Genomic DNA, 27,689 nt, shown 5'->3' with positions numbered 1-27,689 from the left:
AATAAGTCTTTATTGAAAAAAGTGCATAATTCAGTATAAATATAATAAATAATCCTCCTCCCCAAACTGCTGCCATGACGATAAATAATCCCAAAATTTCCCTTCCCATGTAATAAATATTCATCCTGTTCTAGGTCAGCATCATAAGTCAGTTTTGGTAATTTTTCAACAGAGCAAGTCCTGTTAAAATTAATGGACTGATTAACTTGTTGGCTCACAGGTGTCTAGGCTGATAAATTCATCTTAGCATTGCTGAGCCGTGGAGGTCTGGGTGCCATCCTTAAGCTGCTGGCTTAGGGGCTCAGAGTTGCTGCTCCATGGGCAAAGACCCTGGCAGCTACAGCCACAAAGGCCTGGAGGCTGCGAAGGATCTTGAGGCGGAGAAGGAGGCGCTGCCACGGCTGGCTGGGACTGGGGCTTGGAGTCTGCTCAATCTCCCAGTGGTGACCCTCGGGCTGAAAGGACACAGGACACAATCAGAGAGGACTCTAGATCCTTCACTCCCCCGCCAGGCCCTGTCTCTGACACCTGCAAGCCCCACTTCTCCAGGCCCCTAGTTCATACCTGCAAGAGTTCCCTGAGGCCCAGTAGGGAGGCATGAAGCTGGCCCACAGGGCCATCGGGGAGTAGCGAAGGCTCCCCTGTGAAAATATCTGAGCCCAGCAGCTTCTCGTAAAAAACCAAGCCTTGGTGGATCCTTTGCAAGCAGGACTGGGGAGAAAAGAAAGCAGTGAAAGAAAACAGATACAGGGACTTCCCTGGTGGTCCAGTGGTTAAGACTCCGTGCTTCCACTGTAGGGGGCATGGGTTTGATCCCGGGTTGGGGAACTAAGATCCCGCATGTCACTCAGCGCAGCCAAAAAGAACACCAAAAACAAAAAAGAGAGGGAGAGGAAGAGAGAAAAAGAAAAAAGGAAGGAAGGAAAGAAAGAGAAAAAAAGGAGGGGAAAGCAAAGAGTGAGAAGAAGGAAGGAAGGAAAGAAAAGAGAAAGGAAAAGAAAAAAGATACTTTCTAATTACTTCACCAAAGACCCATCTGATATTTGCCATTCTTAGAAACGGCTGTGATATGAATGTTTGTGTCCCCAGAAAATTCATATTTTGATATCCTGATCCCCGTGTGACTGTATTAGGAAGTGGGACCCTTGGGGGGTTATTAGGTCATGAGGATGGAGCCCTCAAGAATGGGATTATTGCTCTTATAAAGGAGACCCACAGAACTCCCTAATCACTTCCACAATGTGAGGAGACAAGAAGTCTGCAACCTGAAGAGGGCCCTCACTCAACCATGCTGGCACCTTAATCTCGGACTTGCAGCCTCCAGAACTGTGAGAAATAAATGTCTGTGGTGGGCTTCCTTGGTGGCACAGTGGTTAAGAATCCGCCTGCCAATAGCAGGGGACACGGGTTCAAGCCCTGGTCCAGGAAGATCCCACGTGCCGCGGAGCAGCTAAGCCCGTGTGCCACGACTACTGAAGCCCACGCACCTAGAGCCCATACTCCGCAGCAAGAGAAGCCACTGCAATAGAGCCCACACACTGCAACGAAGAGTAGCCCCCGCTCACCGCAACTAGAGAAAGCCCACACGCAGCCACAAAGACCCAACGCAGCCAAAAATAAATAAAAAATTTAAAAATAAATTTATTTTTTAAAATAAAAAATAAATGTCTGTTGTTTATAAACCACTGAGTCTATGGTTTGTTGTTATAGCAGGCCGAATGGACAAGGACAGATACAACTTTTACTAATTCACCATGGTGTCCAGCTCTGTCCCCAGTCCCCTCTTCCTTGCAGCCCAGCCTCATCTTAGTACCTGACTGTTGTCCCTGAGTCCTTGTGGATCACAGCCATCCTCACACTGGATATGGGGGACATGATTTGTAGTCTCATCATCTTCCTCTCTTGGTAGATCCTGGAATGGAGGAGAGGTGGGAAGAGTAAAGAAAGAAGTACTTTCAAACCCCACCTGGATCCTCAGGCTGTGACTCTCCCTGGAACCCCACTCCCCTGTCCTCTCTTACCCTCTGATGGCTTTCAACCCTCCAGTTTCCACCCTAGGCCACAGAGTCTTCCACTGCAGCCTTGGAGGGCTTGGATAGGCTCCTGTTTGGTCCCAGAGGCTGCCACTCACCACATGTCCCATTGGTTGATGTGCACTCCAGGCCAGCATGCAGAGCTGCTGTGAGAGCTGCTGGCCCCGAACCCAAGCAGGGCTGCTGCCCTGAGGCGCAGCCCGGCCCCGAGCAATCCAGGGCAGCAGCAGCAGCAGCACAGCTCTGCTCCCCAGCATCTCGTTGCCTGCTTCTCAGATCTGGCTGGCTCTGTGCCTTGCAGTCCCTGTGGAATCTCTGTCCACTTCCCCTTGCTCTGAGCCTGATTCTCTTTGTTCTGTGCGTCTCTGGTTTGGTTCCCTCTGTCGTTCACCAAGTTTCTGAGCTGCTTTCTGTAGATTTTCTCCCCTTGTCTCTGAGTCTCTTTTTAAGCTCCCTGCATTGTAAGACCCGCCCTTTATACTAGCAGGTGACTCACAGCAGGTGGGATTCCCCTCCCTGCATCATCTCCCTCCGTGGGGAGCCCAGGTAAGTAGCCTCAGTTCCAGGGGAAATGAGTCGTGTGGTTGCCGTGACTGGAGGCCTGGGATGGGACTTAACGTGTAATGCTCTCCAGGAATCAAAGAGGCTGTAGAAGGGGGTGGGGTGGGAGTAACGAATATTTAAATGAATCTAGTCTCAAGTTCCTTCCTGCTTAACCTTTCCCTCATCTTTTTGCCTCTCTAAGCTATATCTTCCCTCCCTTCAAATCTAATTTCCTCACCCCTGCCTGCCTGAGTAAAAATCAAAACAGAAGCATTCATTTATCTCCCAATAGGATGGCAAGCTCAGTTTGGAATGAAGTTTGGTTCCCACCTGATGCCCTCAATCTAAGAATAAGGGGGCTTCTTAGTCTCTGTTGAGAACGGTGTTATTTTCACTGGGAGACAATGGACATGAAGGCACTTTGTGAACTGGGAAACCACATAAGTTCGGTATAAGGTATTATTGCTCCCTCACTTCAGGCCTCACTCTGGAGGCTAGGAGGGCTGTTGGAAGGAAAGAGCTGTTGCTAAGAACCATCTGATTCCTCAACCTTAGTGGCCTAAGTTTCTTGGGCTCTGTGGGATTCAGGTGATTTGGGGGTGGGGGACACCAGTGTAAGCAAGGGCTAGAAATCCAACTGAGATATTCCAGCACCCAGCCCTTCACCGTGGCTAGAAAGTCCAGGGTTCTGGGTAGTTGAAGGTGCACAGTGTCAATGACCCTGGCTGGTCCTTCAGCCTGTTGCATCCATGGGTAAAATCCGCTGACACTGATTTCATCACCATCCCTGATGCAACATTCAGTGAAACGGCTGAGACTGTGAAGTTGGGCGTGGGAGTGGAAGGTGGTCCAAATCTGGGACTGCCCCAACCCCACTGGAGGGTCCCAGGACAATCTGGACGTCAGAATGAGGCCATGGATGACCACACAGATGGCTCCCAAAGGCTTTCCAAGAGGTTGACCCTTTTTCTCTGAGAAACACCCTCGATAGAGGTCTCCCTTCTCACAGGACTATTCAAAACTGCCCAATGAAACCTCTGATTCGAATATGACTCTGCGGTAAATCCACCCTTTGGATAAAACATTTGCAGCATCAGAGAGGTTACCTCAGTTTGAGTGAGAAATGGTTTGCCTCTCGTTACAGTGGTGAATACAAATGAAATAAGGAAATTGGGGGTGGGGGTGGGGGTAGGGGAGCTCACCTCACTTTTGTATAATGTCTCCCATGCTTTTCCTGCCTCTGGTTCCCATTCTGGGAGCCCTATAGGATAGGAGATGGAAGGTGAAAAGCAGGAGGAGGAAGTGGAACGCTGGGGGATGGGATGAGAGGGACAAGGGTGAGTTGGAGGCATGGGGCTTTGTTTCACTTCCTGGTGCTTCGGGAGTTGGGAAGGAAGCAAGGTTGGTGGGGCGATTGTGGGACTGTTGTGTGACAGGAACTACTTCCAGGACTAGGTCTGACCTGGAGCTGCAAGGAGACCTTGACGTCAGCAGGACCTCAACCGTTAATGCAAATTATACTGACAAACAGGCCTTTCCAGTTGGATGCCCAGACGCCAAATCCAGTTGAAGTTTCCCGAGGTGGTTAGTAATGATGGCTTATATCCAACTCTCACTTTATGCCAAGTACTTAGTTTAAGCACTTTTCATATATTAACCCATTTAATTCTCACAACAACACAATTAGATAGGTACTATCGTTATCACCATATTACAGATGAGGAAACTGAGGTGCAGAGATAAGTAATTTGCCTAAGATCACTATTAAGTGGCCAGAATTACAGTGCAGACTCCAGATCCTGCATTCTCAGTCATTCCATTATATTGGACACTGAGGCAACACTAAGCATCTTAATAAAGTAGCTCATTTAGCCCAGGTATATCTGGCATCTCAGGCCCTTTAATTCTCACTGTTGAGCCTTTCTTAGAGACCTCAATATAGAAATTTCTCAAGGGTAGGTACTGTCCCTGTCTCTCAGCACCCATCTTTTTACAAGATTTTAAATCTAGGGACCTCTGAAGTCAGACCAGTTTGAGAGACCCTCTGAGTTAAGGTGTTTTTCTCTCCATCAATGACCTCTGACAAGTCTAGAACCCCTCTGAGTCCTGGAAAACTAAATTCTTGGGTTCTTTTATGAAGGTCTATTTACCAGTCTTTATTGAGAGAGAGAAATGCTTTAAAACTGTATCCTCTATGAGGAATTCCTTCCACCAGAGGCCCTCTATGTGGCCTTTAGAAACTGAGCTAAAATACCCCACAGACATCTAACAACCTGGATCTATTCCAAAGCAGTTCAAGCTCAGAGTTGGACCCCAAGAATCCCTAAGTGCTGACGCTAAATCTGTAAGAGTTTGGGGAAGGCAAATGTCTCAATTTGCTATGCCCTGTCCCTCTGAGGAATAATGTCCAGCTCCACGAGCTAGGGGAATTTGATAGCTGAGGAGTCCTGTTCCCTGGAAATATTACCGGCGCCTCCGGGGAGGGAACAATCACAGATGGGAGTTTCAGACGGTTGCCTTTAGAATCATAGAAGATACAGCTACTTGGGCCGTGTTAGGAGGCTGCCTCCCGCTTCCTTTTTTCTCTCCCATGCCTGGAAATGATAGGAAATGCCAGCGAGTTTCGGGGGTTACAGGGTCGGAGGTGGCGGAGTGCTCACAAGAGCACCACGGGAAGAGGGGGTGGACTGGGCCATACTGGGAATACCCAGCAATCGATTCCCAATGCTTTGCCTTGGGCGCCCCTTATTCTAGTTTCTAAAGCTATAGGGAGCATGAAAGTTCGATCTGCAAGCCTGGGGCTCTCTAATTTTGTTTAAAGAAGGCTTAAAAGAGAAGAGGTTACTTTCTAACGCAACAAACAGGGACAAGGTCTGACTACATTTGTCCCTACCCGCCCCCCGTATCTCTTGCTTTTGCCCAGCTCCCGTGTCACACGTCTTCTCGCGGGGCCGGCTGTACCTGGCTCCTTCCGATTGGCTGAGGTGAGCCCCTAGCCCTTCCTGATTGGAAGCGACGACTGGGAGTGCGCCGTCTTTTCCGTCGTGGAGTTTGGTTGAACCAGAGGCGCGGGGGAGAATTGGGGAAACTGGAATTTCCCGCGGAGCTGACGGCGCTTGTTCTCCCCCGTACTCGTTTTAATTCCACGCGCTCCAAAATATCCGCCATGGAGAAATCTCGGTAATGACCCAATCCCCGTAAGCATCCCGGGAACACATCTGACCCCTTCCCTAATCCCTCCCCTCCCCGCCGCCGGGGGAGAATTATGGGTAATTGATTTTTCTGGTTCCCCCAGAGAATTCTGGGTAACTAGCTATTTCCATCACGTACCCCTACCCCCGCCCCAACTGTGGGTAACTGGCCATTCTTATTTTCCCCTAGAGAATCCTGGGTAACATTGCAGAGGATTCTGGGAAATTGACTTCTCTTGGTCTCCCCTCTCAACCACCTACCCCCACCCCTAATTCTGGGAAACAAGCACGTTAGCTCCCTCTACCTAACCCCTACCCCCGCAGTTGCTGCTCTTACTACTGATGGTTCAGAGATGAACCAGGCAAGTGAGCAGGCCTGAAGAGAGGTGAAAGGGAAGTCAGGGATTAAGTTAGTGGGGTGGTGGGGAGTACAGAGTGCCTAGAGGAGAAGAGGAAGGGACAGCACTTCTCCCACCTCTATCCCAATGCCCATTCCCTTCCTGCTTGTTCGTCCCGTGCCTAGCATTCTCACATTTTCTGCCTGTATCATCTCCTCCCTGCCGGTAAAACTTGGAACACCCTAAATACAAGTACCTGGGCCTACCCCTGACTCAGCTATCTCTTTCCCTTTGCAGGTAAGGATGTCCATTCTAGGTCCACTGGTGTCATCCTGCTGAAGGCTGGGTCAGACATCCAAAGGGGCTGTGGCAAGGGAGGGTGTGACACGGGTCTGATCTGCTGCCATCATCATCATCATCATCATGAACTTCGAGGTTCTGGACCCTGGACTAGCAGAGTATGCTCCAGCCATGCATTCTACCCTGGATCCTGTCCTGGATGCCCACCTGAACCCCAGTCTGCTACAGAATGTGGAGCTGGACCCGGAGGGAGTGGCCTTAGAGGCTCTTCCCGTCCAGGAGTCAGTGCACATAATGGAAGGTGTCTACTCTGAGTTGCACAGTGTGGTGGCTGAAGTGGGTGTGCCTGTCTCCGTCTCCCACTTTGACTTGCACGAGGAGATGCTGTGGGTGGGAAGCCATGGGGTAAGAACTGTACTCCTTTGTAATGGCTGGACGGAGATGTTGGAGGTCTTTTATCTGGTTTTAACCCAAGAACAGATGCTTTGCAGGGAGCCAGAACTGAGTTGAGGTGATGAAAGTTAGCTGGGTCTCCAAGTCAAGCCAAGAGGAGGGGAGTGGAGGGAGAAAGAGGGAGTCATAGGATCCAGAGATGCTTTACACAGGTGTTCTTTTTCAGAAGGCATCCCAGTTCTACCACAATTTGCCCATTCCATGCTTTGATTAATCTTAATAACTGTACACATCAGTTAGCCTATAGCCATCTAAATATAGTCTCTAATGCTCCTCCTCTGTTTTCCATTTTTATAATTATAGAATATTTTCTTTTCTGGCCGTGCCGCGTGGCTTGTGGGATCTTAGTACCCCCAACCAGGGATCAAACCCGGGCCCTGGCAGTGAAAGCGCCAAGTCCTAACCACTGGACCACCAGGGAATTCCCTAATTATAGAATGTTTAGTGCATGTTTCTGCATGTGTTACATGGAATCATTTTGTCTTTGGCTGATTATAATCTCTCTGGGAGCAGTTATCATTGTTAATTTCTTAAAATGTATCAATATTGCCAATATGCTAGGGAGCCCAAAGATTTTGTAAGAAATAACATGGTATCCTTGGTTTACTAATTTACCTTCCATAGGGCGGGAATTGTTTGTCCATTGGAATGAGTGGTTTTTTTGGGTAATATACTCAATTCAGTAGGCAGTGTCTACTGGCAGGCTAGGCCCAGGGAATAAAGCTGAATAAAACATAATCCTTGCCCTCAAGGAGTTCACGGGACGAGGAAAACAAAAAAACATATGAACAGATAATTTTATGGCACTTTAAAAGAAACTAAAATGTTTCACTTAATAATTATGAATTTAGAATATAAAGTAATAAATGCCAGTGTGAAAATACGTACTGAGTGTTGGTGAGCATAGAAGAGGATTAGAGGATCTCCAGAAGGAAGTGACACCTGCGTTGAGTCTTGAAGGATGAGTAGGAGTCAGGTGAAGAAGAGGAGGAAATGCTATCTTGGCAAAAGCAATGGGGTAAAACAGTGATTCCCAAGATATTATATAGCATGATGATTGCGGAGCGCAGGAACTGTAAGCAAGTAGGGTTTACTGGACTAGACGATGAAGCTGAAGAGTTAGACATTTCTTCAGCCAGTGTGTTTTGAGCACCTTTAAGGTGCCAGACCTTGCTCTGGGGTCTAAGTTTGGAATAAGCATTTTAAAAGGCAACACAAATATATTTATGACATATCAGGTGTTGCTTAGAATCCTTAAGAAAAATACAGTGGAATAAGGGAGTTGAGGTATCGAAGGGTGGGAGGTGTTGCTATTTTACATAGTTGGTCAAGGGAAGGGCTCTCTGATAAAGTCACATTTGAGTAGAGACCTGGATGCAGGCCAGGATGTCCATTCTAATCTCCCTAGAAGGGAGGGAGGGAGCCATGCAGATATCGGGGGGAGAACATTCTAAAAAACCTCATATGCTATGCTAAAAGAGTTGGACTGATTCTTCAGTCCACTGAAGGTTTTTATCCAGAAAGACAAGGTCCGGTTTGCGTCTTAGGTGGAGTGCTGAGGTAGCAGTATAGAGTTTGATTTAAGGGGAATGGAGCAGGACTCAGTGTGCAGTATGTTGTAGTAGTTCACATAAAGTACATTGAAGGCCTGAATGAAGCCCTGTAGAAATTTATCCATGAGAACAGATTTGAGAAATATTTAGGAAGTAAAATAAATAAGATTTAAGTCAACTACCAGTGACTTACTCCACTGAGTAGATCATGGTACCATAGGGAATACAGTTAAGAGGAATTGAAATGGAGTAAAGATGGTGAATTTTTTTTTAAAATTAATTTATTTTTGGCTGCGTTGGGTCTCCGTTGCTGCGTGCGGGCTTTCTCTAGTTGTTGCCAGCGGGGGCTACTCTTCGTTGTGGTGTGCGGGCTTCTCACTGCTGTGGCTTCTCTTGTTGCGGAGCACGGGCTCTAGGCTCGCAGGCTTCAGTAGTTGCAACACTCGTGGGCTCTAGAGCGCAGGCTCAGTAGTTGTGTCACACAGGCTTAGTTGCCCTGTGGCATGTGCGATCTTCCCGGACCAGGGCTCGAACCGATGTCCCCTGCATTGGCAGGTGGATTCTTAACCACTGCCCCACCAGGGAAGCCCAAGATGGTGAATTTGATTTAGGATGTAACAAGTTTGAGGTTCTCATGGGATATCTAAAGAGAGACATATAGTAGGTATTTGGATGTATGAGTCTGAAGCTTGAGGCAGTGGTCTGGGCTAGAGGAGAAAAGTAGGATTCATCAACTTTAAGATGAATGGTTAAAACCTTAAGAGTAGGTGAGATTATCTAGGAAGAAAAGTAGAGTGAGAAGATAGTGGGCTGGGAATAGCCATGTTTCAAGAGTGGTCATAAGGGTTGCACGTAAGGAGAAGATAGTGAGCTAAGAGTCAGGAGAGAAACCAGGAGTGGATGATGTCATAGGAGCCAAGGATGGCATGAGTTTCACATTCTCTCTATTCCAGCCTGTGACCCACAGTACACATTTCCCAGTTGGCTGGTAGAGATTATGACTTGACTGTGGGGACTTCCCTGGTGGCGCAGTGGTTAAGAATCCGCCTGCCAATGCAGGGGACACGGGTTTGAGCCCTAGTCCGGGAGGATCCCACATGCTGCAGAGCAACTAAGCCCGTGCGCCACAACTACTGAGCCTGCGCTCTAGAGCCCACGAGCCACAACTACTGAGCCTGCGTGCTGCAACTACTGAAGTTCGTGAGCCTCGATCCCATGCTCCACAACAAGAGAAGCCACCGCAGTGAGAAGCCCATGCTCCACAATGAAGAGTAGCCCCCGTTCACCACAACTAGAGAAAGCCCGCGCACATCAACGAAGACCCAAAGCAGGCAAAAATTAAATAAATAAATTTATTAAACAAAAAAAAAAGACTGTGGAACATAAGAAAGCCAGCTGGCCATTGGAGGATTGGACCCACGTCCCTGACCTTCTGAGCACTGTTCTAACCAACTGAGCCATTACCTATTCAGCAAGGACATTGTGAGGATAAAATGAGGTAGAGTTTATAGAACTACTTTGTAAAGCATTAAACATAAGATAGTATTATCAGTGTTTTTATCACTAAGATTGGTGCTCAGCCTTATTCCTTAGTCACTGCTAGCCAGAAAGGCCAGGCAAGAATGGAGAAAAACTGAGCAATGTCCAGTCTCTGATTTGTATCTGGGATGGCCTTGCCCCTCCACTCAGGATGTCTCTCATCTTTTTGTCCACTACAGGGCCATGCCACGTCATTTTTCGGCCCAGCTTTGGAACGCTACTCATCATTTCAGGTCAATGGCAGTGATGACATTCGGCAGATCCAAAGCCTGGAGAATGGCATCCTTTTTCTTACCAAGAACAACCTGAAGTATATGGCCCGTGGAGGCCTTATTATATTTGATTACCTGTAAGTAGTTTCTCACCTCTGGACTGGGAAAGAGGGTCCCTCACAGAGTGGGAAGTCTAGAGAATTGGAAACTTTTGAGACCCTGGCCCCTTAGCTTTTCCTCTCTCACAGGCTGGATGAGAGTGAAGATATGCACAGTCTGCTGCTGACTGACAGCAGCACTCTGCTCGTTGGTGGGCTGCAGAACCACATATTGGAGATTGACCTTAACACTGTCCAGGAGACTCAGAAGGTACAAGCAGGGCCTGAGGTTATTGGGGGGAGTATAAGCTGGAAATGCCTGTGATGTGTGCGACCTTTCTGTTCCTTTGGTCTGTGGGAAGAATCATGCTCACTGGTTTCTCCCGCTTCCCTCCACAGTATGCAGTTGAGACACCTGGAGTCACTATCATGAGACAGACGAATCGCTTCTTCTTCTGTGGCCACACATCTGGCAGGGTGACTGACTACGTTCCACTTTTCCTCCCACCATGGGGCCTGTTTCACCAGATATGTGATTGGGCTCTGCCTTTTCCTCATTTCTGGGGCTGTAGTTGGAGGGTGGGAGGAGTGGATTGAGTTCCTACTTAGCCATGTTATACTATGAGATTATCTTTCAAGCCTGATGTTTTCTGTTGTAAATGGGTATCTCAGAGGCAAAGGGGTAAACAAGAGCTCTCTTTGGGGTCCCATCCGGCTCTTGGCGTCTGTTTTTCCTTTTTTTTTATGCTTTAATTGCCTGTATCCTAGAGCCGTAGTTTTTTTTGTTTTGTTTTGGTTTTGTATTTTTTGTTTTTTGTTTTTTTTGCGGTACGCGGGCCTCTCCCTGCTGTGGCCTCTCCCGTTGCGGAGCACAGGCTCCGGACGCACAGGCTCAGTGGCCATGGCCCCCAGGCCCAGCCGCTCCGCAGCATGTGGGATCTTCCCGGACCGGGGCACGAACCTGTGTCCCCTGCATCGGCAGGCGGACTCTCCACCACTGCGCCACCAGGGAAGCCCAGAGCCGTAGTTCTTTGGGTAGGGGCCTCACAAGGTTGGGTAGGTGGCAGGTCCTCTTCCTGATAGCAGCGCTGGCAGATAACCAAGTTCTCTCTTCTTCAGGTTTCCCTGCGAGACCTCCGTACTTTTAAGGTGGAGCATGAGTTTGATGCCTTCTCAGGGAGTCTGTCGGATTTTGATGTGCACGGCAACTTGCTAGCCACTTGTGGTTTCTCCAGCCGCCTCACTGGCCTGGCCTGTGACCGTTTCCTTAAGGTGTATGATCTACGCATGATGCGTGCCATCACACCACTTCAAGTTCATGTGGATCCTGCCTTCTTACGCTTCATCCCTACATATACTTCTCGTCTTGCTATCATCTCCCAGTCAGGTATGAAGGGGATGTAGGATGGGGTAGGAGGAGTTAATGAGTGAAGGGGAACTAGGCACGAGAAGAAGTGTGCTCCCTGGAATTTCTTTGTTGGGGAAAAAGTAACCTTTCTGAGGGATCTCAGGGTCTCACTTAGGTTTGGTAAGAGATTAGAGCTTTTATTTTCTCCGAGTGTGAAGAACACATATGCAAAAAATATAGGTAGAGCAGGCAAAACAACTTTAGAACTGTTCTTTGCTGGGTAGTAAACCTCCCTGTGGTTTATGGGAAGGCATCAGATGGTACTTTCTCTTATCTCTAGGAATGGATTTGGGGCCCATCTTTGCTTGATACCAGGGGAAGAGGGTAGGAACGGCATAAAAGGATGGCTCCCTTTCATCTTCCAGGGCTTAGTGGGCTTCCTTCTCCCTCCTAGGGCAGTGCCAGTTTTGTGAGCCCACAGGGCTGGCCAATCCAGCAGACATCTTTCACGTGAATCCTGTGGGGCCTCTGCTAATGACGTTTGACGTGTCAGCCAGCAAGCAGGCCCTCGCCTTTGGGGATTCTGAGGGCTGTGTGCATCTCTGGACTGATTCCCCTGAGCCTTCCTTCAACCCCTACTCCCGTGAGACCGAGTTTGCTTTGCCTTGTCTCGTGGACTCACTGCCTCCTCTGGACTGGAGCCAGGACCTGCTGCCTCTTTCCCTCATCCCTGTCCCGCTCACCACTGACACGCTTCTCTCTGATTGGCCTGCTGCCAACTCCGCTCCAGCTCCCAGGTTGTACCTCACCCCTGGGCCAAAAGGAGGGAGGGGGAAAGGGCCAAGATACCAGGATTCTCTGCAAGCCGTGTTATTATTCTACTTCTTTCCTGATTTTTGTCTACTCTCAGTATTTTCTTTTTTTTTCTGGTCCCTTGGGGATTGGGGCTGAATGGGCAGACACCACAACCTTCAAGCCCTAGAACTATGCTACATTATAGGCGAGCACCCCCTGTGGATGCAGAGATTCTGCGCACCATGAAGAAGGTGGGCTTCATTGGCTATGCACCCAACCCCCGCACCAGGCTGCGCAATCAGGTATGTTCAGAGAGGAGAGGGTCAGCCCCCACCCCAGGCCATTGGTGTTTCTCCTGTCTTTTTCCTTTGGTAGTTCTCATTAATTTTTTTAAAATAAATTTTATTTATTTATTTATTTATTTTTGGCTGCGTTGGGTCTTCGTTGCTGTGCGCAGGCTTCCTCTAGTTGCAGCGAGCAGGGGCTACTCTTTGTTGCGGTGCGCGGGCATCTCATTGCGGTGGCTTCTTGTTGCGGAGTGCAGGCTTCAGTAGTTGTGGCATGTGGGCTCAATAGTTGTGGCTCACGGGCTCTAGAGCTCAGGCTCAGTAGTTGTGGCACACGGGCTTAGTTGCTCCGCGGCATGTGGGATCTTTCCGGACCAGGGCTCGAACCCGTGTCCCCTGCATTGGCAGGCGGATTCTTAACCACTGTGCCACCAGGGAAGTCCCTTCTCATTACTATTTGCTTTTAGTCAGTCAGTAAAGGTTTTTTGAAGCCTGCTGAATTGAAGGTACTATACTAGGTGTTAGGGTTCAGAAACATAAAAGATAGGGTCCTTGCTCTTAAGAAGTTTAGTGTTCGGTTGGTGAAGGTAAGACCTGTGCATAGCAGAAATTATTTATGTTCTATCATTAAATGCTAAAGGAATGTTAGAAGCATTCAGTGCGAGAGCTGTTTAGAGGGAAAACTGTACTCTGGGCTAGAGTGGTCAGGGAGGGCAGTACTAAAAGAGGTGGATGTTGAGCTGGAAAGGTGAAAGACGGGCAAGTAGATGGTAACAGGGGAGGCTTTCAAGATGAGAGAACAGTGTTACTGAAGTCTCAGAAGGCCTGACAGGGATTATGCTGGAGTGGCTGTTAGTATTGGGAAACAGTGAGAGATGAAGTTTGGAAAGGGGCCAGTTGTGAAGCCTTGCATACCAGTGTATAGCAGAAGTGATGCACCGAAAGGGCCATTCTGGGTGGGGTAGTCTGGTGGCGGCATGCTGGACAGAGTGCACGCGGGGGAGCCCAGAGTGGAAGCCATCGGCATTGTCCAGCTGTGATGAGGTAGGGTGGTGGCAGTGGGAATGAAAAGGAAGCAGTGGATGCTGAAAATCCCATGAAATTAGAAGGTTCAGGACTTGGTGATGATAGCTTCAGTGTTGGAATAAAGGTAGGGGGAAACCAAAGACGATTATACACATCCAACGAGGCTACCTCTTTTTAAAAACCCTAGATTCCTTACCGACTCAAGGAGTCTGACAGTGAATTTGACAGCTTCAGCCAGGTCACTGAGTCACCAATAGGGCGGGAAGAGGAGCCACATCGCCACATGGTCTCTAAGAAATACCGCAAGGTGCTGGGGGATACCAAGGAATGGGCCTTCTGGGATGTGGGGAAAGGTTCCCAGGGAAGGGGGTCACATGAGAAAGAATTGAAGGGCTCATTCAGGAAGCCTTCACCTATCACTCTGGACTCAGGAGGGAGGTTTGGGGGAAGGTTATGGCTACTGCAAAGATTTAGGGGACTCTGAGGGTGTCTTCCTCTTGCTCAGACTGTTTCTGCTTCAGGTGACCATCAAATACTCCAAGCTAGGGCTGGAGGACTTTGACTTCAAACACTACAATAAGACGCTGTTTGCTGGATTAGAGCCCCACATCCCCAATGCCTACTGTAACTGCATGATCCAGGTAAGGCTGGGTGTTCCTGCGATTTGAACATGGCTACTGCTTTTCTTTTTCTCTGTGGGCCCCCCAACCCCTCGTCTTTTTCCAGGTCTCCCCAGCCAAGTCCACTTAGACCTCCTCTACCATTCTTTCTTGCCCCTCAGCCTTCAGGTCTCCTCTGTGAGCTCTGCTTCTTCAGTGGACTCCAGCTCTGTATTCTCCACCATCTCTTAACCTTCCGATTTCTCTTCCTCCCTGTACCAGTTGTCTGCATCATATCTCCTGCTCTTCCCTCCAGGTGCTCTATTTCCTGGAGCCTGTTCGCTGTCTAATCCAGAACCACCTTTGCCAGAAGGAGTTCTGCCTAGCATGTGAGCTGGGCTTCCTCTTCCACATGTTGGACCTCTCCCGAGGTGACCCTTGTCAGGTCAGTGCCTGGAGACCTGGGACAATAAAAGGGGAAGGGAGGTGGACAGTAGGCAGGGTCATCACTCTGCAGATGGCCACAAAAGAGAAAATAACCCTTTTCCACCAACACACTTCCTGGATTCCAGGGCAGTAATTTTCTTCGGGCGTTCCGCACCATTCCTGAGGCCTCGGCCCTTGGTCTGATTTTGGCTGACTCGGATGAGGCTTCAGGCAAGGGCAATCTGGCCAGGCTCATTCAGAGGTGGAATCGCTTCATTCTCACTCAACTGCATCAAGATTTGCAGGAGCTGGAAGTACCCCAGGCTTATCGAGGTGCTGGAGGCAGGTATGGAATTGGGACAGGAATAGTTAAAGCCCCCATGATAAGCCCCACTGTGACTTAAAGGGTCTCCTAACTCCCTCAGTGTGCCTATATTGCCCTCCCCACTCTTAGCAGCTTTTGCTCATCGGGAGACTCTGTCATTGGGCAGTTGTTCAGCTGTGAGATGGAAAACTGCAGCCTCTGCCGCTGTGGCAGTGAGACCGTGCGAGCCTCATCCACCCTGCTCTTCACGCTCTCCTACCCTGAGGGTAGCAACACTGGTATACCCTGCAGCTGGGTTGGGGAGGCTCCCCCAGATGGCCTGTAACATCAAGGAGAGGGTGTTGGGGGGCTAACAGTGGGTACAGGGAGGACCTGGAATGAAGCATCCAGTTTCCCCTCAGATAAAACCGGGAAGAACTGTGACTTTGCTCAGGTGCTGAAGCGAAGCATCTGCCTGGAGCAGAATACACAGGCCTGGTGTGACAACTGTGAAAAGTACCAGCCCACGGTGAGTGGGCTGTTGCACTGGACTAGAGTCCTGCCATGTTGGGGACTCGGCCATGGTCTCATCTGGGACTGGCTGGGTCAGCACCACCATCCAGCGATCTATAGGGAGTGGGAAGAACTCCAACTGGAGGATGCAGATCCAGGCTTAACTGTTCATGTCCAGGTTTCTCTCTCTGTAGGCCGCCTGCCATTCCTTGTTTGTTTTATCCTCTCAGATTCAGACCCGCAACATCTGCCATCTCCCAGATATTCTTGTCATCAATTGTGAGGTGAACAGCTTGAAAGAAGCTGATTTCTGGAGAATGCAGGCTGAGGTAAGGACTGAGTCTGGAAACAGGACTTTAGGAGTACTTTTTAGTTCTTCCCTCTTTTGACTTCCATATATGATTAATGTTCCTGAGGAATTGGATATTTTCTCCTTTGTGTTCAGGTTGCCTTCAAGATAGCAATAAAGAAGCATGGTGGGGAAATCTCCAAGAATAAGGAGTTTGCTTTGGCTGATTGGTAGGTATTGTCTATAGAGTGGTCAAAGGATTGAACTACTCAGGGGCTTCTCTTGTCACTGGTCAGATCTCCTCAGAACAAATTTCCAATTCTCCTGTCCTGATAGGAAGGAACTAGGGAGTCCAGAGGGCATGCTGATGTGTCCCTCCATTGAGGAGTTGAAGAATGTCTGGCTTCCTTTCTCCATTCGAATGAAGATGACCAAGAACAAAGGGCTGGATGTTTGCAATTGGACTGATGGGGATGAGATGCAGGTTGTTGAAAAACTGGGAAGAGGAGGGGGAATAAGGGAGAGAAGGTCCGGGAATTCCCTGGCGGTCCAGTCGTTAGGACTCGGCGCTTTCACTGCTGGGGCCCCGAGTTCGATCCCTGGTCCGGAACTAGAATCCCATAAGCCGCGTGGCGCGGCCCAAAAAAAAAAAAAAAAAAGAGAGAAGGTCGGGGCAGAAGCAAGGCAAGGGGAAGGTGGAATTTAGCATAGGGGAAAAAAGGGAATAAGGCCTAGTATTCACCAGTTGTGGGCTTTTCCAGAGTGACTCAGTTCAGTGTTGGGAGTCATAGATGGGCTAGGATGGAAAGAACCCACCCTCGTCCCCCATCCCTATACCCCAGACTCCCTGTCCTCTATCCCCATTCCCCTTCCTTCCTCATCCTTAAACTTAGCTTAGCAGCCTGGGTACCCCCCTCACAGTGGGGCCCAGCCAGGGCAGAGGAGGAGCATGGTGTCTATGTGTATGACCTGATGGCTACTGTGGTACACATCCTGGACTCACGCACAGGGGGCAGCCTGGTGGCTCACATCAAAGTTGGAGAGACCTACCACCAGCGCAAGGAGGTGAGTGAGGTAATACAGGGCAGGGACACTCCTGGTGGTGGCCACAGTGGAGTCCCAGGTCTGTCCTTATCTTAAGTCTGAGCCAGAATGCTCCAGCCATCACTTTGGCATCACTGTGTCTCTGTATCTCCACAGGGTGTTACCCACCAGCAGTGGTATCTCTTCAACGACTTTCTCATTGAACCTATTGATAAGGTTAGTTGTAATACATTCCGTTCCCCCTTTCATCTCCCTTTTTTTTAGCATCCTCATCCTCAGTGCCTGAGAGAGTGCCAGGCAGATTCAGAGGGAGGGATGGGGCCTCAATAATAAAAAGCAGAGCTAAAAATAGCACCTGAGTCCTGTCTTCTCTCTGACTTGGGATAAAGGGAAAAGGGGCATATATGTAGGCCATTAAGTGCTTTTTCTTTTATAGCATGAAGCTGTGCAGTTTGACATGAATTGGAAAGTGCCTGCTATCCTTTATTACATCAAAAGGAATCTTAATTCCAAATACAACCTGAACAGTAAGTGGTACAGTGTAGATCCAAGGGTGTGGGCAATTAGATTGGTCTCAGGAAGAGATCTGGGAAATAGCTTGTTAAGATTAGGACTGGTGACCAGTGTTAATATTTCCAGGGACAGTAGAGCAATTCCTGCTCATTAGGCCTTAAATTTAGAATCTGGAGATACTGAGGGTGTCGAGGGAAGAGGTGATGGGGGGGAAGTGTGATCAAAATGGCTAAGGTTATGATTTTGAGACTAACCATTCTTATCCCCAAGTGAAGATCTCTTTTTTTGGTGATGAACTCCTTATTAAGTCCCTTTTTGATGCCTTTAAACCATAGTTTCTCTGTAACTTTATTTTTCTGGATTTACTAAGGTAAAGTCTAAAGTGAGAATCTTATTCCTTCCTCTCTGTTAACTTCTTTGGCTTTTTTTAGCATATTTCCCGATAATTTTCTGATTTGACCTGTTCCGTCTACCTCCTCTGTCCATCAGACATGATCTTTTTACTCACATGCTTTGATTATTGGGATAACAGTGTAGACCTGGTCTCTGGTAGCCACTCCAGCTTCCCTCCCCTGGTCACTTCCCTCTCCCGAGCCATCTTGTCTTCTGGATTCTCCCTTCCAGTTAAGAACCCCATCGAGGCAAGTGTTCTGCTGGCTGAAGCCTCATTAGCACGGAAGCAGCGGAAAACACATACGACCTTTATTCCCCTGATGCTGAATGAGATGCCACAGGTTGGGGACTTGGTGGGCCTGGACGCTGAGTTTGTCACCCTTAATGAGGTAACCAAGACCAAAAAGTGTGGGGTGTTAGAACAGAACTCTGGGGATATTAGGAGTCATAAGCATTTCTCTGATTTCCTTATGAACTCTTCTCATATAGGAAGAAGCAGAGCTGCGCAGCGATGGCACCAAGTCTACCATCAAGCCAAGCCAGATGTCAGTAGCGAGGATTACCTGCGTTAGGGGCCAGGGACCCAATGAGGGTATCCCCTTCATTGATGACTACATCTCTACCCAGGAGCAGGTAATAGGATGTGGAGATGCAAGTGAGAGAGACCCTGTGCTTATATAGAGTGCCCTAGAACCCAGGGAAGAGTGGCAGGGGGAACTGTGCACCTCGTTTCCTGGGTCACTTGACCTTTTCTCTATCCCTAGGTGGTGGATTACTTGACTCAGTACTCAGGGATAAAGCCAGGAGACCTTGATGCCAAGATTTCCTCTAAGCACCTTACAACTCTAAAGTCTACCTACTTAAAGCTTCGTTTTCTCATAGACATTGGAGTCAAGTTTGTGGGTCACGGTCTGCAGAAGGACTTCCGGGTCATCAACCTCATGGTTCGGGCAGGGCTCTTTTAAGAGTCTTTCTTTGTGTGTGGGCCCCCCAGGGTATACATTGTGCTTTTGGAAAATGGGAAATTATGGATCCCCTACCTTCAGTCTCCCACTCTTTTATCCCTGGCAGGTGCCCAAGGACCAAGTCCTTGACACTGTTTATCTATTTCACATGCCCCGAAAACGAATGATTTCCCTGCGATTCCTTGCTTGGTACTTTCTGGGTGAGTTGCTCTGCCTTGTAGCTCTTGCTGTGGTCAGCAAGAGCATGAAAATGTGTGAGAGGCCAAGGGGAGTAGCTGCGACCCTGGGTTAGTGGTGAGAGTTACTGATGGATTTAATTAGCTTCAGTATCCCTTCTGTGCACTAGGGTTGATGTTTGGCTCTTTCCCTTAAGGGTAGTCAGGTTTTTGTTGTTGTTGTTTATTGGGAGTTGGGAGTGTGAGTAGAGGACATGTCCTTATCTCCCTTTGCTAGGCCCCAAACTATTCCACCTCTACTTTCCCCAGACTTGAAGATTCAAGGGAAGACCCATGACAGTATTGAGGATGCCCGCACAGCCCTTCAGCTTTACCGAAAGTATCTGGAACTAAGCAAAAATGGCACTGAGCCTGAGTCCTTCCACAAAGTGCTCAAGGGCCTTTACGAGAAAGGCCGAAAGATGGACTGGAAGGTGCCTGAGCCCGAGGGCCAGACAAGTCCCAAGAGTAAGGCCTGGGATGGGACAGGGGAAACTGGACTGGGTGGGTTTTGATTGTATATGTGAAGATTATACCCACCGTAATAAGAATGATGATGATGTTAACAACAGTACCGCCCCAACAGGTTGTAATATAAAGCACTTAACAGTTTACAAAGCACTTAATCCTCAAAACATTCAGTGAAATTGATTTTATTATTGAAACTCTCTATTGGTCCTAACCTCTTCTTGCCAAGTTCTAAAATGTTTGGGGCAGGTCCACGCCCTCTTTCCTCTTGCATTTTTCCTTCATAAGAAGTACCCCAGGTGCTTTTTCTCCACTCATCTTAGGAGTCAATGCTCTTTGTTTTGTCTCTGACAGATGCAGCTGTCTTCTCTTCAGTGCTGGCGCTCTGACCTCACCCTCTCCCAACGAACAATTCCCTCTCCCTTCAGTCTTCTGTGGCCCTAGAAGTGGGAGATGGCTTCCCAAGTTGGCTATACCCTGTCTACTTCCAGAATTGGACTTGCTCAGGGTCTACAGATGGTGCTATTAATAGAACTGGAATGCAGCAGAACTGTTGCAAAGGGTCTAGGAGCCAGATTCCTTTTTCATCCTTTGCAAAATAGTGGGCCAGAAACAGAGTCTAGAATTGACCCAGATGGAAAGTAATTCATATTCTTAATAGATATCCTGGGTAATTAATGCCCAGGCAAAGAAGCTCCTGGAACCAAAACTCTCAGTTTCTAGTTGGCTAAGTACTGAAGTCCCGGACAATGACAGGATACAACAATAGCTCAAGACCTAGCTTAAGTCTGACTGCTTGAGGGTTGCCTGGAGGGGCCAGCATTTAGAGTCTGGTGGTCCCAAGCAAACCAGTGTTGCCAACATTATTATTGCCGAAAGGGCCTTTGGGTCCTAGACAAAGCTTCACTGCTGGCTTCACTCCTGTTGACAGCTGAGAAGCATCTGTCTTCCATCCACTCTCCTGTTCCAGGTTTTGTTTTCTTGTTATTTTTAAAAAATTTTTGTCTTAAACTGCATGTTTTGTAAAATAAAAACAAAAATATTATTGAGTGTCATCTATCTCATTAGAAATGTGTGCGTGTGGGGTTCTCTTGACTTCAGCTCTCCTCTCTGTGTTTCTGTTACAACTGGAAAAAACTAAGGCTTTCAAATTTACACCCAGAAATGAAGGTAAAACTCTGGAGTCCAAAATTTAGGATATTGGAGGAGAATGCCTTTCCTGGGCAGTGTTAGGTCTTTGCTGTGGCTGCCTAGAACCCTAAGGTCGGGTTCTTTTAAGACGTACAGTATGGTTTCCCTGTTACGTGTAAAAGGGGAGCTGGAGAAACTGACAAACTACAGGTCCCAGGACATCTTAAAATCTGTAGCTAGTAATAAAGACTGTGTGGTGCCGCAGTGCTTCCTGGGGGATGTAGTTTTCTGGGGATTGAAACCAGGGCTTCTCACTGGCTAGCGGCACACCTTTCTTTTTGAAGGTCCGAGCCCACCTAGATTGGCACGCGCGAGCCTGACCGCCTCCGTGCACCACGTCAGGTTCTGACTCTGCTTCAAGCCACTCCTATTCTTCGGCTGACCGCCCCCGGTGGTCACGTGGAGCTGCTCGCCACGCAAGTCTGGGTCCTGCGATCCACCGGGGTCCTTGCCGCCTGGGAGCCGCTCCTACGCTGCCTGTTCGCGCGAGAGTTTGGAGGGGCGGGTTTGGGGTCGGTCTCTAGTGTGGGACTCGTACCGTAGCGCATCTGAGACCTGCTTAGGCGTCCACTTAGGGCTCGAGGTGCTGGCTCAGGCAGTCGCCGGGGCACCCCGTGTCTGGAAAGCGCAGGAGCGCTCTGGAGAAGCCTGGACAGCCCCACTTTCCCGCAGCCAGGTGCTAGGGTCGGGAGCTAAAGTGAGAGTCCGGCTGTCTTCCAGCGCCTGGGCCACGGCGGCGGCCCTGGGAGCAGAGGTGGGACGGATGCGAGTGGCACTGAGGGTCGGGGTTGCACTGGATAGAAGGCAGTGGTGGGGTCATTAGAAAGGGGGCTGGCCCGCACGGGGAATAGCTTATAGGCTGGAGGTGGGGATGCAGCAGTCTCGGTGCTGGGTCCAAATAGGCCCTAGTTATCGAGTGCTCCTCTCGTCAGCCAGCCACCTCGCCACCTCCTGGCCAGAATCAGCTACTCTCCTTGCCAGCAGCTCCTCTGTGCCTGTCGTCCTTGCTTAATCCTAGCCACCAACCCATGGCTGCCACATAGCCCTGTGAATCCTAGGCAGCGGACGCTTAAGTACCAACATCCAAGGCCTCACCTGTCGACGTAGTGTCTGGGGCTAAGCCCCACGTTCCGAGCTCAGCGCTCTCACCCACCGCCCCGGAGCGTCCGGAGCCTCGAGCGCCAGAACAGAGGAGCCCCTTTGTGTCCGGGCCATTTCCTGGAAAGTAGAGCCAGATCACACTGAGGCCTTTGTAGGCCTTGGGATGAAGGATTGGGCGGGGGTGGGGGTGGGGGTCGAGGTACAGGGGAGAATGGAGCTGGCTCCTCACACCTATGCTTTATTCCAATCCAAACCCAGGTGGAGCAACCCCATTGCGCTAAAGATGAAGGGCTGGGGTTTGCTGGCCCTGCTTCTGGGGGCCCTGCTGGGAGCTGTCGGGGCCCGGAGGAGCCAGGATCTACACTGTGGAGGTAAAGGCACAAAAGAAACGGGAGGAAGAGTGGGTGGGGAAGATAGAGCCTTGGAGGGCATGGGATCCAAGGCCTGGGAGAAGGATGAGTGGAAGTCCCTGGGTTGATTCCTTTCTCTCCCCACCCCCTGCCCCCCCTTGCACCAGCTTGCAGGGCTCTGGTGGATGAACTAGAGTGGGAAATTGCCCAGGTGGATCCCAAGAAGACCATTCAGATGGGCTCTTTCCGAATCAATCCAGATGGCAGCCAGTCAGTGGTGGAGGTAACTGACTGTTCCCCCAAATAAAATAGCTCACTCTAACTAATTAAGAAGGACCTTAGTTTAATAGGAATGTAGAAAACATTGACCCACATAGGTATCTAAAAGATTGGGCTGTCTTATTTGGAAGGGGCTGGAATTTGCTTCCTTGGCTCCAAACCCTAATACTTTATTTCTGTTGTAGAAGTCGTTAGCAGACAGGGAACCTTGATCAGCCCCCTTCTCCACATCCTTAATCCACGTGACTTGTGTTTTCACTATGGCAGTATGGTATACAAACAAACATTCATTCGAAAAAATAGGTCTTATCCTTACATTTAGGAAATTTATTTCAGGTGGAAACATAACACAGACAGAAAGCTGTACCCTGTGGGCATTTGGGAGATGTTAAGGTTATGATGCTTGTGAAATGCTTTAATAGTTGTTATCTTCAAAGCCCATACTGCCTCTCTAATGCTCTCCTCCTATTAAGGGCAGGTATTAGCCTCATTTTAATACAAAAAAGAAAATCATTACCTTACAGCCATAAGAATTAAAAGAATTCAAAGGAAGAGAACACATAGTTGACTAAGGTTAATCAAAGAGGTTGTTTATTTATAATTTGGAGCTAATGACACCTATTTTATTTTTTAGGTTTGTATAATGAGGTAAATAAGATCACATATTTGAAAGGACTTTGGAACTACACAAATCATACTGTTTTTAAATTAGGGAAGGCTTTTTAGAATAGGTTGGTTGAGCTAGATTTGGAAGGAAAAGTAAGGATATAAATTACTAATGTACAGAGGTAGAAAAATGTGACCCAAGGCTGAGGACATTTCTAGGTGCCTTATGCTCGCTCAGAGGCCCACCTCACAGAGCTGCTAGAGGAGGTATGCGACCGGATGAAGGAGTATGGGGAACAGATTGACCCTTCCACCCACCGCAAGAACTACGTACGTGTAGTGGGCCGGAATGGAGAATCCAATGAACTGGACCAACAGGGGATCCGAATTGATTCAGACATCAGTGGCACCCTCAAGTTCGCGGTGAGCTATGGGAGTGGGTAGCCAGTTCTTGGAAACTAGGGGAATTATTGGAGAGCCCAAGTGGAAAGTTGGATTAATGTCCTTGTCCTCCTCTCTGGAGGTGGAGACCAGAGGCTTCCCTTGCTGTCTTCTCTCACTCCTTTCTCCCTTGGGTTGACAGTGTGAGAGCATTGTGGAGGAATACGAGGATGAACTCATTGAATTCTTTTCCCGAGAGGCTGACAATGTTAAAGACAAACTCTGTAGTAAGCGAACAGGTAAGCTATTCCCACTTTACCTCCTGTCCTCACATCCCTGTGGAACCCACATTCTCTAGTGTGTGTCCCACCCCTGCTCCTCCAACACCCCCCTAATACCCCCTCCTCCAACCTCTGATGTTAGCTCAAGAGTTGGCTTCCATTACTTAGGCTTAGGGACTTGGGTTGTTCCTCTCCATTCTTTTCCCGTTGGCTTTCAGAATTTGTGGCTCCCTCACCTGAGTGAGATACTGGTGAGAGGACGGTGGGAATGTTTTGTCATTTAAAAGCATATGCTCCGGGGACTTCCCTGGCGGTCCAGTGGTTAAGACTTCATCTTCCAGTGCAGGGGGTGCGGGTTCGATCCCTGGTCAGGGAGCGAAGATTCCCACATGCCTCAAGGCCAAAGAACCAAAACATGAAACAGAAACAATACTGTAACAAATTCAATAAAGACTTTAAAAAATGGTCCACATCAAAAAATCTTGGAAAGAAAAAGCATATGCTCTGAAAAGTGGTGGTCAGTGTGTGTGTCAGTTTGTTTTGGGATATTTTCTTGATAGTGGCATATATCAGTATGAGAGTGGCATTTTCTTTGAAACTGTCATGTGCTATTTGCAGATCTATGTGACCATGCCCTGCACATATCGCATGATGAGCTATGAACCACTGGAGCGGCCCAGACTGACAAGCTTGATGGATCACCCCCAGGAGGGGAGAGGGTGGCAATGCCTTTTATATTATGTTTTTACTGAAATGAACTGAAAAAATATGAAACCAAAAGTATGAACCGTGTTGTCTTTTCATGCCCAGAATTGGCCCTTAAATTAGGCTTGAAAATAGGAGATTCCAGACAGGAAAGAAAAGGGAAGGGAAGGAAGAGCTTTGGGAATGGTATAGCGCTAAAGGAGGAGGAGCCTGAAGCTTTCATTCTTTTGTTATCTGAGATTCCTGCTGGACTCACAAACTAGATAAGCATTTATTCCGTGCTTATTCAATTTGATGTGTTTAGAGTCTAATTATAGTGAGAAGAGGAACCTCTATGAATAAGCTAGGGAACATAAATAAGTGTATGGTAGTATAGGATTCTAGAAATTACTTGTATTCATACTGATGAAACATAAAGTAAGATAGAGCTCAGTCCTGAAGGAAATGGATTTTTCTACCCTCCCTACCCTTCCAGATGGAGGGATCGGCAAGAGCACACAGGAAAGAGCAAATGGATGTGATCAGCTCAGCTGAAAAGTAAGGGCTTTATCAGATAGGGAGAAGTGAGGTAAGGAATGTTATTTAAGGAAAGGCCTTGCTTGCTGGTCTAAGCTTTCAGATTTGATGCCAAAGCAACAGTAAAGTATACCTTTATCATCTCTATCACTAGCCATTGTCAATGTGGACCATAAGTGTGTCCCCATTTTCTGTGTGTAGAGATTCTGTACTGGGGCATAGGGATGAAAATATAAAGGATACCTTCTTTGAGGAGATTCTTAAACACCCTAATCCTGAGGTGTGGCTGTCTCAGGGTTTGGAATGGAACATTTGTCCCAGGAATGCCTCAGGGAGAGAACACCCGTTATTCAGGTTTATTACATTTCAAAGACTTTCAGCACTTTAGAATCTAAAGGCCCTTGGAAGTCATCTAGTTCACCTTTGTAGATGAAGTAACTGATTTTACAGATAAAGAAACCGAGGCCCAGAGAAACCACAGGTCCTCAAGTCCTGTATGTAGTGGCAAAACTGGATCTATAAGCTAATGTTCCCAAGTGTCAATCTGATCTAATATAGCTGTGAAGTAGCTTCTGTTTTACGTCTTCTTTTTCTCTTAATACCTTACACTAAGCCTGGCACACGGAATGAATGTGTTCAACAAAGCTTTCTTGTACCACAAATCCCTATGAAATCTAACAATTAACTAGCTCAGAGCAAGCACCCTGATATTAGTTGACAACTAAATTCAGGGTCTAGTGCTAATTCCTTCTTCTCTTGTCAGTCATAAGAAATGCTGTATCCTGTCAAATCAGTTTTCCAGACCAGCTGTTACTAAGCTTTATTTCTTCTGTGATGCACGTGAATGATGTTCACTTGCTTCATTCCCCTATGAGTATACCCAGGATTCTGTCTATTGCTGCTTGGTGTCTGTAAGTTCTTTCTCTTCCACCAGAAAGCTTATCAGAAATGTAAGTGAGAGTACTCTTATAGGGAACTTGAAGCTGTTGTAATTTACAAAAAAAGCAAGTTATTTGCAAGTTTTAATAAATAAAACAAATTTAATGTTAATCAGTAACAAGTTACTTGTGATGTTCCTCACTAGTTTGTCATTGGCTGGAGAACAGCCGTTAAGAATTCTCCAGCCCAAGAGTCTTTGCCATTGGGACACAGGCATGTGTCTTACATAGGGAAGAGTGGACATTATCATCCTTGACTTGATCCTCAGGAGGATATACTTTGCATATCTCTTAATTCATGTCATAGGTTAGCACAAGGAATCCATGAATTTATCTGAACCTTTCTGGAGGCTACTAAAATTATTCTAGCCTAGTATTCGGTAGAGCATATACTCAACCCTGCATATCTGTTTACACCTTAAATTTTAGATACCTCGTAAATGAGTTTATCAGAAAAATGTTAGCTTTTAAAGAAATATTCCCGAAGACAGTGTGACAGTGTTTTTTGTTTTTTTGTTTGTTTGTTTGCCACACCACGAGGCTTATGGGATCTTAGTTCCCCAACCAACGCCGGGCCCTTGGCAGTGAAAGTGCAGAGTCCTAACCACTGGACCGCCAGGGAATTCCCAAAGACAGTGTTAAATGAGATCCAGGTGTGACTAGGAAAATGTATTATGTGAAAATCTAGTCCTTAAAAATAAGTTTTAGAGGATTTGTTTTTGCTGTGGAAAGGATTCCGAGCAAGAACAAGATTCCTTTAAATATAGGACAGAGATGAATAGCAAGGGAAAAAGAACTAGTATATGTTAAATACTCATATAACAAGCGCATACACACACTTATTTAATCTTTACAGCTCTAACAAATACTAGATGTTACTCCCATTTGCAGAGGAAGAAACCAAGCTCAAAGAGGGGTGGGAGAGCCAAAGCTTCAGCCCTAGCAATCATCTTATCCCTAGGCCGATGGAGTCTCCATGTAGTCCCCAGTGGCTCTGTAAAGTACTACTTCTTTTATTTGTTTGAAAACTACCTTCAAGTTTGAACACATGCCCTCTGAGTCTAATAATCTACAGTGAAAAAGCACTATATCCTCTTTTCAGCCATTTTCCCAGCCTGATTATTCCTTGTAAGAAGCCCATTCTATCCCCCTGGTCTTTTTAGGTGCTAAATGTTTGTCTCTCCTTACCTGTATTCTGGGAAGGTCGTCATTTATCATGTATTTCAGGTATCTTTTTTTTTTTTTTGGCTGCACCCCACGGCTTGCGGGATCTTAGTTCCCAGATCAAGGATTGAACACATGCCCCCTGCATTGGAAGCGAGGAGTCCTAACCACTGGACCACCAGGGAATTCCCTATAGTTCCTTATCTTTTAAAATATCTTTAAATATAGCAACACACTGAGCTAATGTGCCCAAGAGACTGTTAACAATGACTCAAAGTCTCCTTCCTGAGTTGCAGCTGATAATTTACAGTCAGCACCATATAAACAATACAGCTTAGTAGTTAAAATACAGCTTCTGGAGTGAGGCCAACCTAGGTCTGAATTCTAGCAATGCCAATTACAAGCTATGGTCCTGAGTAGGATACTTTATCTAAACCTTGGTTTCCTCCTCTGTAAAGCTACTACCATTACCTACATCCCTTAGAGTTGTGAGGATTAATTAAGGTAATGCATGTACCACATTTAGATAGTTTCTGGAAATAGGAAGTACTTAATAAATTTTAGCTGCTACCCATTAAAAAAAGGAGTTTGGTTTACTGATATGAGTTTAAGTTCCATCTGCATTCTCCCACTTATCCTTGGCCACCAGGGGGCACCATTGCCTCTGTCCATTTTAAAGAGGTCATTCCAAACGTCAAGATGACCTCGATGCTCACCCTTCTCTCCCTTGTC

The 27,689-nt window shown here is 47.6% G+C and overlaps 3 protein-coding genes across 11 annotated transcripts; 2 read left to right on the top strand and 1 right to left on the bottom strand.

Annotated features, from left to right (window-relative positions):
• Positions 1-282: 282 nt before the first annotated feature.
• Positions 283-5,179, bottom strand: IL23A (interleukin 23 subunit alpha). Of its 2 annotated transcripts, XM_082665480.1 has the most exons (4): positions 2,132-2,347; positions 1,814-1,912; positions 565-711; positions 283-455 (listed from the first exon to the last, which is right to left on the bottom strand). In XM_082665480.1, exons 1-4 carry the CDS (start codon positions 2,288-2,290, stop codon positions 294-296), a joined length of 567 nt encoding a protein of 188 aa, XP_082521606.1. In that variant the 5' UTR covers positions 2,291-2,347; the 3' UTR covers positions 283-293. The 2 variants fall into 2 exon arrangements, 1 of the variants encoding a protein (XP_082521606.1); XR_014297413.1 differs by lacking the exons at positions 283-455; positions 565-711; positions 2,132-2,347 and adding an exon at positions 5,044-5,179 and having other exon boundaries at positions 1,825-1,912.
• Positions 5,180-5,619: 440 nt separating this feature from the next.
• On the top strand, positions 5,620-20,456 carry PAN2 (poly(A) specific ribonuclease subunit PAN2). 8 transcript variants are annotated; one of them, XM_082665471.1, is made up of 26 exons: positions 5,620-5,756; positions 6,403-6,810; positions 10,130-10,299; positions 10,411-10,531; positions 10,660-10,737; positions 11,380-11,647; positions 12,063-12,405; positions 12,609-12,705; positions 13,904-14,023; positions 14,238-14,357; positions 14,632-14,760; positions 14,888-15,087; positions 15,199-15,332; positions 15,468-15,574; positions 15,789-15,887; positions 16,004-16,077; positions 16,184-16,331; positions 16,769-16,912; positions 17,048-17,107; positions 17,328-17,418; positions 18,029-18,186; positions 18,287-18,430; positions 18,562-18,741; positions 18,869-18,962; positions 19,248-19,445; positions 19,800-20,456. In XM_082665471.1, exons 2-26 carry the CDS (start codon positions 6,529-6,531, stop codon positions 19,832-19,834), a joined length of 3,594 nt encoding a protein of 1,197 aa, XP_082521597.1. In that variant the 5' UTR covers positions 5,620-5,756; positions 6,403-6,528; the 3' UTR covers positions 19,835-20,456. The 8 variants fall into 8 exon arrangements, with proteins under 8 accessions (XP_082521597.1, XP_082521595.1, XP_082521596.1 ...); XM_082665469.1 differs by having other exon boundaries at positions 15,199-15,344; XM_082665470.1 differs by having other exon boundaries at positions 15,196-15,332.
• Positions 20,457-21,042: 586 nt separating this feature from the next.
• Positions 21,043-24,414, top strand: CNPY2 (canopy FGF signaling regulator 2). Its single transcript, XM_082665623.1, has 6 exons — positions 21,043-21,390; positions 21,996-22,108; positions 22,255-22,370; positions 23,192-23,395; positions 23,556-23,652; positions 24,253-24,414. The coding sequence occupies exons 2-6, from the start codon at positions 22,021-22,023 to the stop codon at positions 24,294-24,296; spliced, it is 549 nt and encodes a 182-aa protein (XP_082521749.1). The 5' UTR covers positions 21,043-21,390; positions 21,996-22,020; the 3' UTR covers positions 24,297-24,414.
• Positions 24,415-27,689: the final 3,275 nt, after the last annotated feature.

The sequence above is a fragment of the Grampus griseus genome, assembly GCF_964374135.1.
Source record: "Grampus griseus genome assembly, chromosome: 11".
Classification (NCBI taxonomy): domain Eukaryota; kingdom Metazoa; phylum Chordata; class Mammalia; order Artiodactyla; family Delphinidae; genus Grampus; species Grampus griseus.
The sequence above is the reverse complement of the archived record's forward strand: the minus strand, read 5'-3'. Positions and strand labels throughout refer to the sequence as shown.

What these genes read in the sequence shown, in the direction of transcription:
- CNPY2 (XM_082665623.1), top strand. Translation starts at nt 22,021, where the DNA reads ATGAAGGGCTGGGGTTTGCTGGCCCTGCTTCTGGGGGCCCTGCTGGGA. An exon ending in CCAGGATCTACACTGTGGAG is followed by an intron (nt 22,109 to 22,254) that starts GTAAAGGCACAA and finishes CCCTTGCACCAG; the next exon opens with CTTGCAGGGCTCTGGTGGAT. An exon ending in ACTCTGTAGTAAGCGAACAG is followed by an intron (nt 23,653 to 24,252) that starts GTAAGCTATTCC and finishes TGCTATTTGCAG; the next exon opens with ATCTATGTGACCATGCCCTG.
- IL23A (XM_082665480.1), bottom strand. Translation starts at nt 2,290, where the DNA reads ATGCTGGGGAGCAGAGCTGTGCTGCTGCTGCTGCTGCCCTGGATTGCT. An exon ending in ATCAACCAATGGGACATGTG is followed by an intron (nt 1,913 to 2,131) that starts GTGAGTGGCAGC and finishes CCTCCATTCCAG; the next exon opens with GATCTACCAAGAGAGGAAGA. An exon ending in GCCTCAGGGAACTCTTGCAG is followed by an intron (nt 456 to 564) that starts GTATGAACTAGG and finishes GTGTCCTTTCAG; the next exon opens with CCCGAGGGTCACCACTGGGA.
- PAN2 (XM_082665468.1), top strand. Translation starts at nt 6,529, where the DNA reads ATGAACTTCGAGGTTCTGGACCCTGGACTAGCAGAGTATGCTCCAGCC. An exon ending in CTGATGGGGATGAGATGCAG is followed by an intron (nt 16,332 to 16,768) that starts GTTGTTGAAAAA and finishes CCCCCCTCACAG; the next exon opens with TGGGGCCCAGCCAGGGCAGA. An exon ending in GGGCCAGACAAGTCCCAAGA is followed by an intron (nt 19,446 to 19,799) that starts GTAAGGCCTGGG and finishes TGTCTCTGACAG; the next exon opens with ATGCAGCTGTCTTCTCTTCA.